The 12,797-nt window shown below is 41.0% G+C and overlaps 1 protein-coding gene across 1 annotated transcript in view; it reads right to left on the bottom strand.

Moving 5' to 3' along the window:
* The window catches only part of ipo11 (importin 11), a 577,792-nt gene that overhangs the window by 140,860 nt on the left and 424,135 nt on the right, over positions 1-12,797 (bottom strand). The window contains exon 26 of the mRNA XM_084323169.1: positions 9,660-9,768. Within this exon, the coding sequence (XP_084179295.1) occupies positions 9,660-9,768 (109 nt within the window). The remainder of the gene's footprint in view (positions 1-9,659; positions 9,769-12,797) is intronic.

Below are 12,797 nucleotides of genomic sequence, written 5' to 3'. Positions count from 1 at the left end.
TAGTGTAATAGTGTAATAGTGTGTAATAGTGTAATAGTGTAATAGTGTGTAATAGTGTAATAGTGTGTAATAGTGTAATAGTGTAATAGTGTGTAATAGTGTAATAGTGTGTAATAGTGTAATAGTGTAATAGTGCAATAGTGTGTAATAGTGTAATAGTGTGTAATAGTGTAATAGTGTGTAATAGTGTAATAGTGTGTAATAGTGTAATAGTGTGTAATAGTGTAATAGTGTGTAATAGTGTAATAGTGTAATAGTGTGTAATAGTGTGTAATAGTGTGTAATAGTGTGTAATAGTGTAATAGTGTAATAGTGTGTAATAGTGTGTAATAGTGTAATAGTGTGTAATAGTGTAATAGTGTGTAATAGTGTGTAATAGTGTAATAGTGTAATAGTGTGTAATAGTGTAATAGTGTGTAATAGTGTAATAGTGTGTAATAGTGTAATAGTGTGTAATAGTGTAATAGTGTGTAATAGTGTGTAATAGTGTAATAGTGTGTAATAGTGTGTAATAGTGTGTAATAGTGTGTAATAGTGTGTAATAGTGTAATAGTGTGTAATAGTGTAATAGTGTAATAGTGTGTAATAGTGTAATAGTGTGTAATAGTGTAATAGTGTAATAGTGTGTAATAGTGTAATAGTGTAATAGTGTGTAATAGTGTAATAGTGTGTAATAGTGTGTAATAGTGTGTAATAGTGTGTAATAGTGTGTAATAGTGTGTAATAGTGTAATAGTGTAATAGTGTGTAATAGTGTAATAGTGTAATAGTGTGTAATAGTGTGTAATAGTGTAATAGTGTGTAATAGTGTGTAATAGTGTAATAGTGTAATAGTGTGTAATAGTGTGTAATAGTGTAATAGTGTGTAATAGTGTAATAGTGTGCAATAGTGTAATAGTGTAATAGTGTGTAATAGTGTAATAGTGTAATAGTGTGTAATAGTGTAATAGTGTGTAATAGTGTAATAGTGTAATAGTGTGTAATAGTGTAATAGTGTGTAATAGTGTAATAGTGTAATAGTGCAATAGTGTGTAATAGTGTAATAGTGTGTAATAGTGTAATAGTGTTATAGTGTGTAATAGTGTAATAGTGTAATAGTGTGTAATAGTGTAATAGTGTGTAATAGTGTAATAGTGTAATAGTGTGTAATAGTGTAATAGTGTGTAATAGTGTGTAATAGTGTAATAGTGTGTAATAGTGTGTAATAGTGTAATAGTGTGTAATAGTGTAATAGTGTAATAGTGTGTAATAGTGTAATAGTGTAATAGTGTGTAATAGTGTAATAGTGTAATAGTGTGTAATAGTGTAATAGTGTGTAATAGTGTGTAATAGTGTAATAGTGTGTAATAGTGTAATAGTGTGTAATAGTGTAATAGTGTGTAATAGTGTGTAATAGTGTGTAATAGTGTGTAATAGTGTAATAGTGTGTAATAGTGTAATAGTGTAATAATGTGTAATAGTGTGTAATAGTGTAATAGTGTGTAATAGTGTAATAGTGTGTAATAGTGTAATAGTGTAATAGTGTGTAATAGTGTGTAATAGTGTGTAATAGTGTAATAGTGTGTAATAGTGTAATAGTGTGTAATAGTGTGTAATAGTGTAATAGTGTGTAATAGTGTGTAATAGTGTGTAATAGTGTAATAGTGTGTAATAGTGTGTAATAGTGTGTAATAGTGTGTAATAGTGTAATATTGTGTAATAGTGTAATAGTGTAATAGTGTGTAATAGTGTGTAATAGTGTAATAGTGTGTAATAGTGTAATAGTGTGTAATAGTGTAATAGTGTGTAATAGTGTGTAATAGTGTGTAATAGTGTGTAATAGTGTAATAGTGTGTAATAGTGTAATAGTGTGTAATAGTGTGTAATAGTGTAATATTGTGTAATAGTGTAATAGTGTTGCGGGTTGTGTCATTGCACTCAGTAGGGATATCCTCTTTGATTGGTCTATGTTGACCACTCCCCTGATCCTTAGGCCGCGCCCCCTTTTTGTATCCTTTGAACCGTTTGTCATAGAGACTCGCGAGAGACCCTCTCCCCCGTTGGCCGGCGGTGCACAGGCGTCACCCACACTTTCACAATTTCCCCCGCGCGGAATTGTCTAGTTATTATTATTATTATTCTGATCTATCTGCCAGCGCTGTAAGTCTATGGGGATGTTCCCCTTCTTTGCAGGGGTATAACTTTTTAAATTGTATTGCTAAATTGACATTACTATGGCCCATTCAACGTCAAGTATCCATCGTTTAGGATGTAGCAACGTTCTACTTTTTCATTCACATTCATACTAAAATACGGTCTAAAGTATAAATATGTTTTTATCGTTTTCTGCAGCATTCTGCAGAATGTGATTTATAGCCCTAAATACATATATTACATCATCAAATGTAGTTTGATACCGATTGACGTCATATTAAAACTTTCAATTGTGCAAGGTCCTAAGTATCATGCCTCATCATCAGCTGGTGACCGGGGGGGGGGGGGGGGGGGGGTTTATAAGTCCGTGGCCGACGTTAAATCATTTATGTAGTATAGGCGATATATATATATTACGTTTAATAATAATCAAACACGCTGAAACTCACCTCAGATTCCTCGTAGCGTTGGGCGATCAGCGTCGAGCAGAAAGTTCTCTATTATGGGATGTTGATATATGCGATCCATTTCCAGGTTGTATAATAATATATACGTCCAAATCATGTTGTTTATCGAGTTATTTGCAACCGATCGATGTACAGTGTATCAAGATGGAGTCCCGCTAACGATAGCGAGTGCCCGGACGAAATATGGGCGAGCACCACTTCCGGCGCGCCACTTCCTGTTTGGGCGATCCGCAGATCGGCCACCAGATGGCGCTCTTGAACGGTTGGAGAGTTGAGAGGAGATCAACAGGGGATCTCAAGACTCCGTGGGTAAAATATGATTGCCATCACATATTTTTTAAATATTGATCTCAAAGACGCCTTATGGCGTCATTGGCAGATTACGCATGGCGGAGAATGACGTGGGAACACGTCATTGGCGAATAAAGGGTTAAAAAAAAGATATATATATATTTTTTTGTATTAGACTAAGAGGTTGGCAGTCGACTACGGCTCCTTTCGATCGATTAGTCGACTATTCGACTAATAGGGGTCAGCCCTACATCACAATCACGGTCTGATTGCTCATGCCTCCTCCATCATCTGTCACTAGCACGCTCCCCTGCGCTCCTTCAAAGCTGAACCCTGATTAAAAACCTGCACTATGCACTTTTGGGAGTGACAATTGTTTACAATTGTAATGTGTTTACACAGCATATTTGTGGGCGACAGTGTCTCAGGAGGTAGAGCAGTCGTCTGGCAATCCGGAGGTTCCCAGTTCGATTCCCACTCCGCTCCCGGGCAGGAATCTCTCTCCAATAGAGGACTATTGACTTCCATTCCTCCACAGTGACACACAAAGAGGACTATTGACTTCCATTCCTCTACACAGTGACACACAAATATGACTATTGACTTGCATTCCTCCACACAGTGACACACAAAGATGACTATTGACTTGCATTCCTCCACACGGTGACACACAAAGATAACTATTGACTTCCATTTCTCCATACAGTGACACACAACGTGGACTATTGACTTACAGTCCTCCACAGTGACACACAAAGTGGACTATTGACTTACAGTCCTCCACAGTGACACACAAAGAGGACACAGCTGGCTACGCTGCGGCTCGGTCCGTCAATAAGGGATGGTTCTGGTGAAACCCCTGCGGTAGCGTGACGGACGACAGAACCTGCGAGTTCCTCCCCTCTCATCCCTCCCTTCATCTTTTACTCAGGACGACGCGGTCAGATCCCCTCATCCAACCTCATCCGACGAGACACAACAACATGAATCACCTGCATCTACAGAGAGACATCACCCCCAGAGCCATGAGGAGCTGACTGGAGGAGATGAGAGAGGAGGCGAGGAGGGAGGAGGAGAGAGACAGATAGATAGAGAGAGAGATAGAGAGAGATAGAGATAGAGATAGAGATAGAGATAGAGATAGAGATAGAGATAGAGATAGAGAGAGAGAGAGAGAGAGAGAGAGAGAGAGAGAGAGAGAGAGAGAGAGAGAGAGAGAGAGAGAGAGAGAGAGAGAGAGAGAGAGAGAGAGAGAGGCTGTGGTGCTGAAAGAACAGTGCAGACACTATTGGAATGGCAGTGAGTGTAAAAAGCAAATCCATATCTGGGAAAATAACCTTACATGATATACAGTCAATTAAGCCATATAACATATAGTATATTTTTTGCCAATCTTTGTCACATCAGAATCTTAAAAAAAAATACACACAAAAAAGATGACAACATTTAGCAATAACTGTGTCGTCAACATGACCTAATAATAAAGTGGTTTAAGCGGAAAACAAAGCTATGAGGCTTTAATTCATTTGAATATACACCCCATACACAAACACACAGCCATAGGCTGGAGAGGCCTGAGGGCACAATAACTATTAAATTAACACTTTAATCGCCATGGGTTAAATTCATAATTTACCATCCCTCGCCAGCTCTATTTGTCTATGGAGAAGTTCCCCTTCTTTGCAGGGCTATAACTTTTTAAATTCTATTGCTAAATTGCCATTATTATGGCCCATTCAATGTCCTATATGTATTGTTCAGGGTGTAGCAACGTTAAACTTTTTCATTCACATATTCATACTAAAATATGGTCTAAAGCAGTGGTTCTCAACTGGTCTAGCCTCGGGACCCAACATTTTCCTTAGTCATTAAGTCGCGACCCAACATTTTGAACCACTATGATTTATGTAAAAAAGAATATTTGCAGTAATACACAATCTTTCAAAACATGAAATAAACACAAAAAAGTGCAACAAAAGTGCAACTATTGCTAAAAACCCAATGAAATAAAATAATGATAAATATTATGCTTCTTAGCAGATTTCTTAGCTTAACATAACATACCTACATTTGGGGGAACTAATGGGATAATAGAGTGGGCAACAAAAGTGCAACTAGGGCTAAAACCCAATGAAATAAAATAATAATAAATAACATGCTTCTTAGCAGATTTCTTAGTTTAACATAACAGACCTAAGTTTGGGGGAACTAATGGGATAACTGGGGTTGCAATAAAAGTGCAACTAGGGCTAAAAACCCAATGAAATAAAATAATAATAAATAATATGCTTCTTAGCAGATTTCTTAGCTTAACATAACAGACCTACGTTTGGGGGAACTAATAGGATAACTGGGGTTGCAACAAAAGTGCAACTAAGGGCTAAAAACACAATGAAATAAAATAATAATAATAATAAATAATATATCCTTCTTAGCAGACTTCTTAGCTTAACATGCAGGGAACTAATGGGATAACTGGGGATGATGTTTGCTCCTGACAAGAGTCTCAAAGTCTGGGGTGATGGTAGACAAAGCAACTCTGAGGTCATGCTCAATGTCCAATCTGTTCCTCCGCTTTGTCTTCAGCTGGACCAGAGCTGAAAAGCCACTTTCACAAAGATAGGTAGTGAAAAAAAAAGTGATTTTTTTTTTTACACACATCCGCGACCCACTCAAAATGGCCCTGCGACCCACTTTTGGGTCGCGACCCACCAGTTGAGAGACACTGGTCTAAAGTATAAGTATGTTTTTATCGTTTTCTGCAGCTTTCTTCAGAACGTGATTTATAGCCCTAAATGCATTATATTGATGATCAAATACAGTTTGGTAGGAATCTGTGCGAGAAAAAAAAAATGCAACTGGACGTGGTTCTAGAAGTTTCTACGCATCATCTGATGATGACCGGATGGGCGGGGGATCGTTTATAATTCCGTGGGCAGCGTTAGATGATTCATCCAGAGTGGGTCATACAGTATGTTCATCAGATCAGTTAGTATAGAAGACGTTAGAAAATAACGCTGAATCTTACCGTGGCTTCCTCGCGCCGCTGGCAGATGAGCGTGGAACACAATTTTTTTTATTATGGGATGGAGAAATGCCCGATCCATTTCCAGGTTGTATAATAGTATATACGTCCAAATCATGTTGTTTTTTCGAGTTATTTGCACCGATCGAATACGGAGTCTCTCTAACGATAGCGAGTGCCCGGACCACATATGGATGAGCACTACCGGTTCAAAGGTTAATTTCCGGTTGGCGATCTGCCGATCGGCCACCAGATGGCGGTCTTGAACCGCTAGAGAGTTGAGTGGAGCTTTGCAGTGTGTCTCAGGGCTCCGGAAAGGAAATACGATTTAGATGACAGATTTTTGAAATATTGACATCAAAGACGAGTTACGGCGTCTTCGGCATAATGAGCATGGCTAGGAATGACGTGTAAACTCGTCCACGGCGATCATAGTGTTAAGCAATGCCATGATTTTGCTTGCAAATGAAAAGTGTCTGAAACTACTGCTGCTGGTACAAGTTTCCAGAGAAGTTTGGCAGAGATGTGGTGATCAGCACCAGTGAGGGGTGTCGAGTTAGGGAATACGTTAGATAGGGAGTAGGGAGAAAGGAGAATAGAGGAGAATAGAGGGAGGAGACCTAGGAAGCAAGATGCATCTTCTGCATAGCGGCAGCTGATTATATGAATCATATATGTAGAGAGACAAGTGTGAGCACAGCATCAGGGGAATGTGAATCATGCACAGTTACTTTAATATTCATCCAATTATGTGCGGTGGATACAGCACGTCGACAGCATCAAGCAGCCTCTACTGAGCTGACGGTGTTCCTTATCTAATGATCTACATCAGCAAAGTCTTGCTTGCTAAGTTTTTAATTTATTGTTTTTATATGTCCATATTTTATGTGTCTATTCCGATACTTTATTGCACTGCACTATTGCACTATTTTACTCTGTCTATTCTATCTGATTATTGTAAAATTTTTTAAACTGAATCAAACCATAAACAATGTGGCCTGTTGGGATGTTAGATCCTAATGTGAAAAACTGTGATTTTATATGTCTGCACTTTATGTGCTCATTTATCTTTTTTCTGTTGTGAAGCACTTTGAGCTGCAGTTTCTGTATGAAAGGTGCTATACAAATAAAGCTTTATTATTATTATCGCCAGGGAAACGCACTACACTCATCCATAGTTGTTTGTTTACTTGCTCTCCTCCTCTCCTTTCTACCAACTTCCCTTCCTCCACACTCATCCCTTCTTTGTCTCTCTCTCACTGTCTCCCTCCTTCCCTCCCTCTCTTCCCCTATATCTCTCTCCTCCCCTCTCTCTCTCTATCCTCCCCTCCCTCCCTCCCTCCCTATATCTATCCCTCTCTCTCCTTCCCTCCGCTCCCCCCTCTCTCTCCCTCGTTCTCTCCTTCCCTCTCTCTCCCCCTCATTCCCTCCCTCTCTCTCCCTCTCTCTCCTTCCCTCTCTTCCCCTCCATCCCTCCCTCTCCACCCTCTCCCTCCCTTTCTATCCCTCCCTCTCTCTCCCCCTCCTTCCCTCCCTCTGCCCCCTCTCTCTCCCTCCCTCCTTTAAAAACTTAAAACCAACTGATTACCATGAAACGATATACGATTTGATAAAATAACCGATCCTAAAAGATAATAAATAAAAGAAACAATCCTAAAGGAACTAAAACATTTGAAGTACTTTAAAACCATACGAACTGTCTAAAATAAACTAGAAATACATCCGTGTCTCTGGAACAGTCCATTTCAGTCTCATGAGACACTTTTCCACGACATTCTTTCTTTCCTTCTCTTTTTTATCCACTTTTTCTCCTCTTTTTCAATTTTTCTCCCATCCCAATTCCAGTGTGCCAATTATCCCCTCCCGTCTTGAACGTTGCTCGCATATGCCCCCCACTGGCCGGTTGTAGGGAGGATAGAAGCCTTGCATCACGTGTCCCCTCCGATACACGAGGAGGCAGCCTGTCACATCTTTTCACCTGCCAGCGCGGACTCTCATTGGTGAGGTTTAACGTGTGGGAGGCTCACACTACCCCCCCCCCCCCCCCCCCATTTCCTGTCTCTGCTGTGCAGGCGTCCCCAACCTACCTGTAGGAGTCGCTGTCCACAACGTCCAGATTACCACCCATCGACATCCCCCCGCTAACTCTGCCAATTGAGTCAGTATGACGGCCGGCCCAAGCCGGAGGCAACGCCGACAGCCGGAGTCGAACCCGGTGTCTCTTGCGTTGGTGATGAGCGCAATGTCCGCTGCGCCACCCAGCCGCCCTTCTTTCTTTCCTTCTTATCATTCATGATTTATGTAGCGAGTAATGGTTTAATACACCTGCGTGATGCACACACACACACACACACACACACACACAATCCTTCGCCCAAGCACATTATACAATTACCACATTATACACTACCATTACATGTCTAAGACACACACTCAGAAAGTCACATGCTCGCACAATCCCTCGCATGTACACATACATACAAATAAATAAATGACATGCATACATGCTAACAAACACACACACACACACACACACACACACACACACACACACACACACACACACACACACACACACACACACACACACACACACACACACACACACACACACACACACACACACACACACACACACACACACACACACACACACACACACACACACACACACACACCACAGTTAAGTGGCCTTAACAAGCTTCCACAGAGCGGCTTCATGAGCAGTATGTTGCTGCACACAGTGATGTAGGTTCTAACAAACAAGCCTCGATCACCCAGAGAGAGAGAGAGAGAGAGAGAGAGAGGGTGGAGAGAGAGAGAGAGAGAGAGAGGCAGAGAGAGAGAGAGAGAGAGAGAGAGAGAGAGAGAGAGAGAGAGAGAGAGATAGAGAGAGAGAGAGATAGATAGAGAGAGATGAGAGAGAGATACAGAGAGAGATACGGAGATAAAGAGAGAGAACAAGAGAGAGAGAGATAGATAGATATAGAGATATATAGAGAGAGAGATAGAGAGAGATAGAGGGGGGTGGAGAGAGAGATACAGAGAGAGAGAGAGCAAGAGAGAGAGATAGAGAGACAGAGAGAGATATAGAGGGAGAGAGACAGAGACAGAGAGAGAGATGGGTGGAGAGAGAGAGCGACACAGGAGAGATAGGATAGAGACAGAGAGAAAGAGATAAAGAAAGAGATAGAGAGATAGAGATAGAGAGAGACAGAGACAGAGAGAGAGGGGTGGAGAGAGAGCGACATAGGAAAGATAGGAAACAGAGAGAGACAGAGACAAAGAGATAGAGAGAGAGAGATAGAGAGGAGAGAGAGAGAGAGAAGAGAGAGATAGAGAGGAGAGAGATAGAGAGGAGAGAGAGGAGAGAGAGATAGAGAGAAATAGAGAGAGAGAGCAGCATTGTACTACTGAGCTTCAGGAAGCTGCAATCAGTCCACAACAAGATGAGAAGCACTGAGAGAGAGGTTTCTTTGTGATGCAGAAATAAAAAAGAAATGAGGTGGGTTTGTCTGTGCGTGCATGTGAGAGCATATGTATGATATCTGTGTGTGAGTGTGAGCCAATGCAGGTGTGTGATTGTGTGTGTGTGTACGCACTGTGTGTGTATCTCTGTGTCTGTATCTGTGTGTGTGTGTGTGTGTGCGTGTGTGTGTATCTCTGTGTCTGTATCTGTGTGTGTGTGTGTGTGTGTGTGTGTGTGTGTGTGTGTGTGTGTGTGTGTGTGTGTGTGTGACTCACCAGCTTCTTCCTCTTGTCCTGCTCAGTAGGCGGCTCCTCGTCTTCACTCAGTTTGGGCTCCTCATCACCGCTCAGTTTGGGTTCCTCATAGTGACTCATCAGCATGCAGCTGCAAACACAATGACCATCAATGTTTATTATTATTATGTCACAACAAAATACAGAATACTTTATATGAAATGCGTATTTCTGAAAGAGCCCCTGAGAGTGTGCTACAACAGTAAACAAGAAAGTAAGTAAAAAAAAGTAATTAACCCTTTCACTGCCACACACTGCAATTGTAGCTTACCACCACCGGTATGACTGTGTATGAACGAATAATGGACTCTGTGAAGCGCTCTGAGTCAGAGCAACAGTCAGTCAGAGAAGAGCGCTATATAAATCCAATCCATTATTATTATTAACCCTTTACTATTACGGTAACCGTCGGTAGTGTGATAGTAAAGGGTTAACCGTCTGTAGTGTGGCAGTGAAAGGGTTAAACTGCTGTTGTGTGGCAGTGAAAGGGTTAACATTATGTGTATTGTCGCAGTGAAAGGGTTAACCATAGCCGCAGTGAAATGGTTGAAGTAAGTAAAAGTAAGTAAAGTCAATATACATACAGCACAGAGTAAAAAAGTAACAGTGAGTGAGGTACAATGCAGACATGGGATGGTACAAAACTTAGGGTAGGACACATGAGGTATGGATGTAGTGCAAATCTCTTTAATGATAGATAAATATAAAGTGTCTAAAGTGAGTAAAGTCAGTGGTAGGTGAGTGTTTGTTTAAAGTGAGTGTGTACATGTGGATGTGTGTGCTGTGAGTGTATTTGATGGTTTGTTACATAGTGTCATTGTCATTGAGCATCCTGATGGCCTGGGGATAGAAGTTCCTTCTGAGTCTCTCTGTACTGGCCATGAGACTCCGGTAGCGCTTGTTAACTCAATGTTAACGTCACACACAAGGTAGATTACTTAGTAGCAAAGTGCATAATAGTAAAAGACAGTACAAATGTTCGTTTTCTTTTTTTATTTCAGATATTGATTGGCACACACAAAGACATATGTGCTTACTAACCAATAGCGTACAACCACATAATGCATGGACTCGCACTGTATAATCACCCCCCATACAGAAATACATGCACAATTATGAACATACACAACACACATGTGCATGCATCAAGGGTGCAGTGGTAGAGAAAGTGATTTATATTGCATGATTTTCTATAAAAAATGCATGTGAAAAAGAGCAATCTCCTAACTGCTAACACATACACACGCATGCATAGTCTATAGCACATATAAAGGTTGACAATACCAGTCATGCCAATGTATATTTTATGGTACGCGAGTGATAGATACATAGAATGTGTGATGAATGTGAGAAAGTGAACCTTAAGGAAATATCTTTAATCTAGAATGTGCTTTCTTTATAATATTTTATTTTCAGCTTTTAGTTTCACAAACACACATCAAGACAAATCACAAAAAAAAAACACACAAACAGTATGTTGCCAGACACTGTCACATCAATGAACAAACATACACCATGTCATATACTGTACACTAAGGACGCAAGGGGCTGATTTTCTGACATATATACATATATTATATATATATATATTTTACAGAAAATACACGGGAGGACATTGAGAAGGAAAGGAACTGCTCATGATCCAAAGCACACCACCTCATCAGTGAAGCATGGTGGTGGTGGTGTTATGACGTGGTTCCCTTGTATTCTGTCCTTCTCATTCTACCGTACAAAAGCAATTCCAACCGTTACGCTTGAAACCCACCAGGCACGGTCGTAAGCACACGCGAGTTTCGTGCGAGAACATTGCGCGTGGCCATCCACACCAAGTCCGACTTCAGAGCGGGCGGAAGCACACGGAGGAAGGCATATTTACATTGGAACAGCTGTAAATGCCTAGTCTATATCCAAAGTCAGTCCTCGTTTGAAGATTTTTTTTTAAGGATTTCCAGTTCCAGTGTTCTATTGTCCATTTTGCATGTATAACCAGTTATTATCTAATTAATTAGAATGTTAGAATACATTTTAGAATGATGAAATCAGTGTGACTGTACTCCTGAAAAAGGAATGGTTCCCACGCTTGCCTCGAAAAAGATTTCCATACTACCTCCTGATTTTCCAGATACCATATTAAGTGATGATCTATAGGCCCCTGAAGTTTTCCGCCCCCATCCGCGTCTACCTTAATGATAAGCAAGCAGTGCAAAAATGCGGAAGCATTCGTCACCGCACGCCACTACGGTAAAGCGCCTTTCTTTTCAGGCCCGCTTTGGGAGCTGTCGCGCGGAAATAGGCTGTCTATTGCCATTCTCTTTGACAAACTCTAACCTTAACCAGCTCCTTAACAGCGCCTAAACTTAATTGTTCTAACCTTAACCAACTCCGAAACAATGCCTAACCTTAACCTTAACCATGCCTAACCTTAACCATAGAAATTATATTGCCATTCTCTTTGACAAACTCTAACCTTAACCAGCTCCTTAACAGCGCCTAAACTTAACCGTTCTAACCTTAACCAACTCCGAAACAATGCCTAACCTTAACCTTAACCTTAACCATGCCTAACCTTAACCGGCGAAAGAATACATGTTAAAAAAAAAAATCACGTTAAAAAAAAAATATTCGATGGGATTCGAACTCGCCAGCAAACGAGCCATAGGATCCACAGCCATGTAGTCTTGCCAATTGAGCTATTTCTAGATACTGAATAAGGGGCGGTGACTTATATATATTGAGCTCCGCTCGTGTCGAACCAAGGCGGGATCTCATGCGCATGCGCGGGCACCTCGCGCGAGCACGCCGGCGCACGCACGCACCTGAGCGAGCACGCCGCCGCCGGTGCACGCACGGGCGCTGGGCGGCGGAAAATGAAAGGCGCATTACCGCACGACACTACGGTAGAATGCTTCCGCATTCTTGCACTGCTTGCTTATCATTAAGGAAAACGCCCCCCATCCGCGCCCCCCTCCCCTCACACACACAACCCCCTAGGACACCTGACTACTTACTTGATTTAAAAGATGTGCCAGTCAAGTCTACATTGTAAATGCTTAGAGATTATGTCTTATTGATAATATCAATGCATGAAATAATGCAACAAGCTGTAGATGAACAACAATT

Source organism: Notolepis coatsorum, assembly GCF_963971535.1.
Source record: "Notolepis coatsorum genome assembly, chromosome: 10".
Taxonomy (NCBI): domain Eukaryota; kingdom Metazoa; phylum Chordata; class Actinopteri; order Aulopiformes; family Paralepididae; genus Notolepis; species Notolepis coatsorum.
Note: the sequence above shows the minus strand (reverse complement) of the source record. Positions and strands in the feature narration are given on the sequence as shown.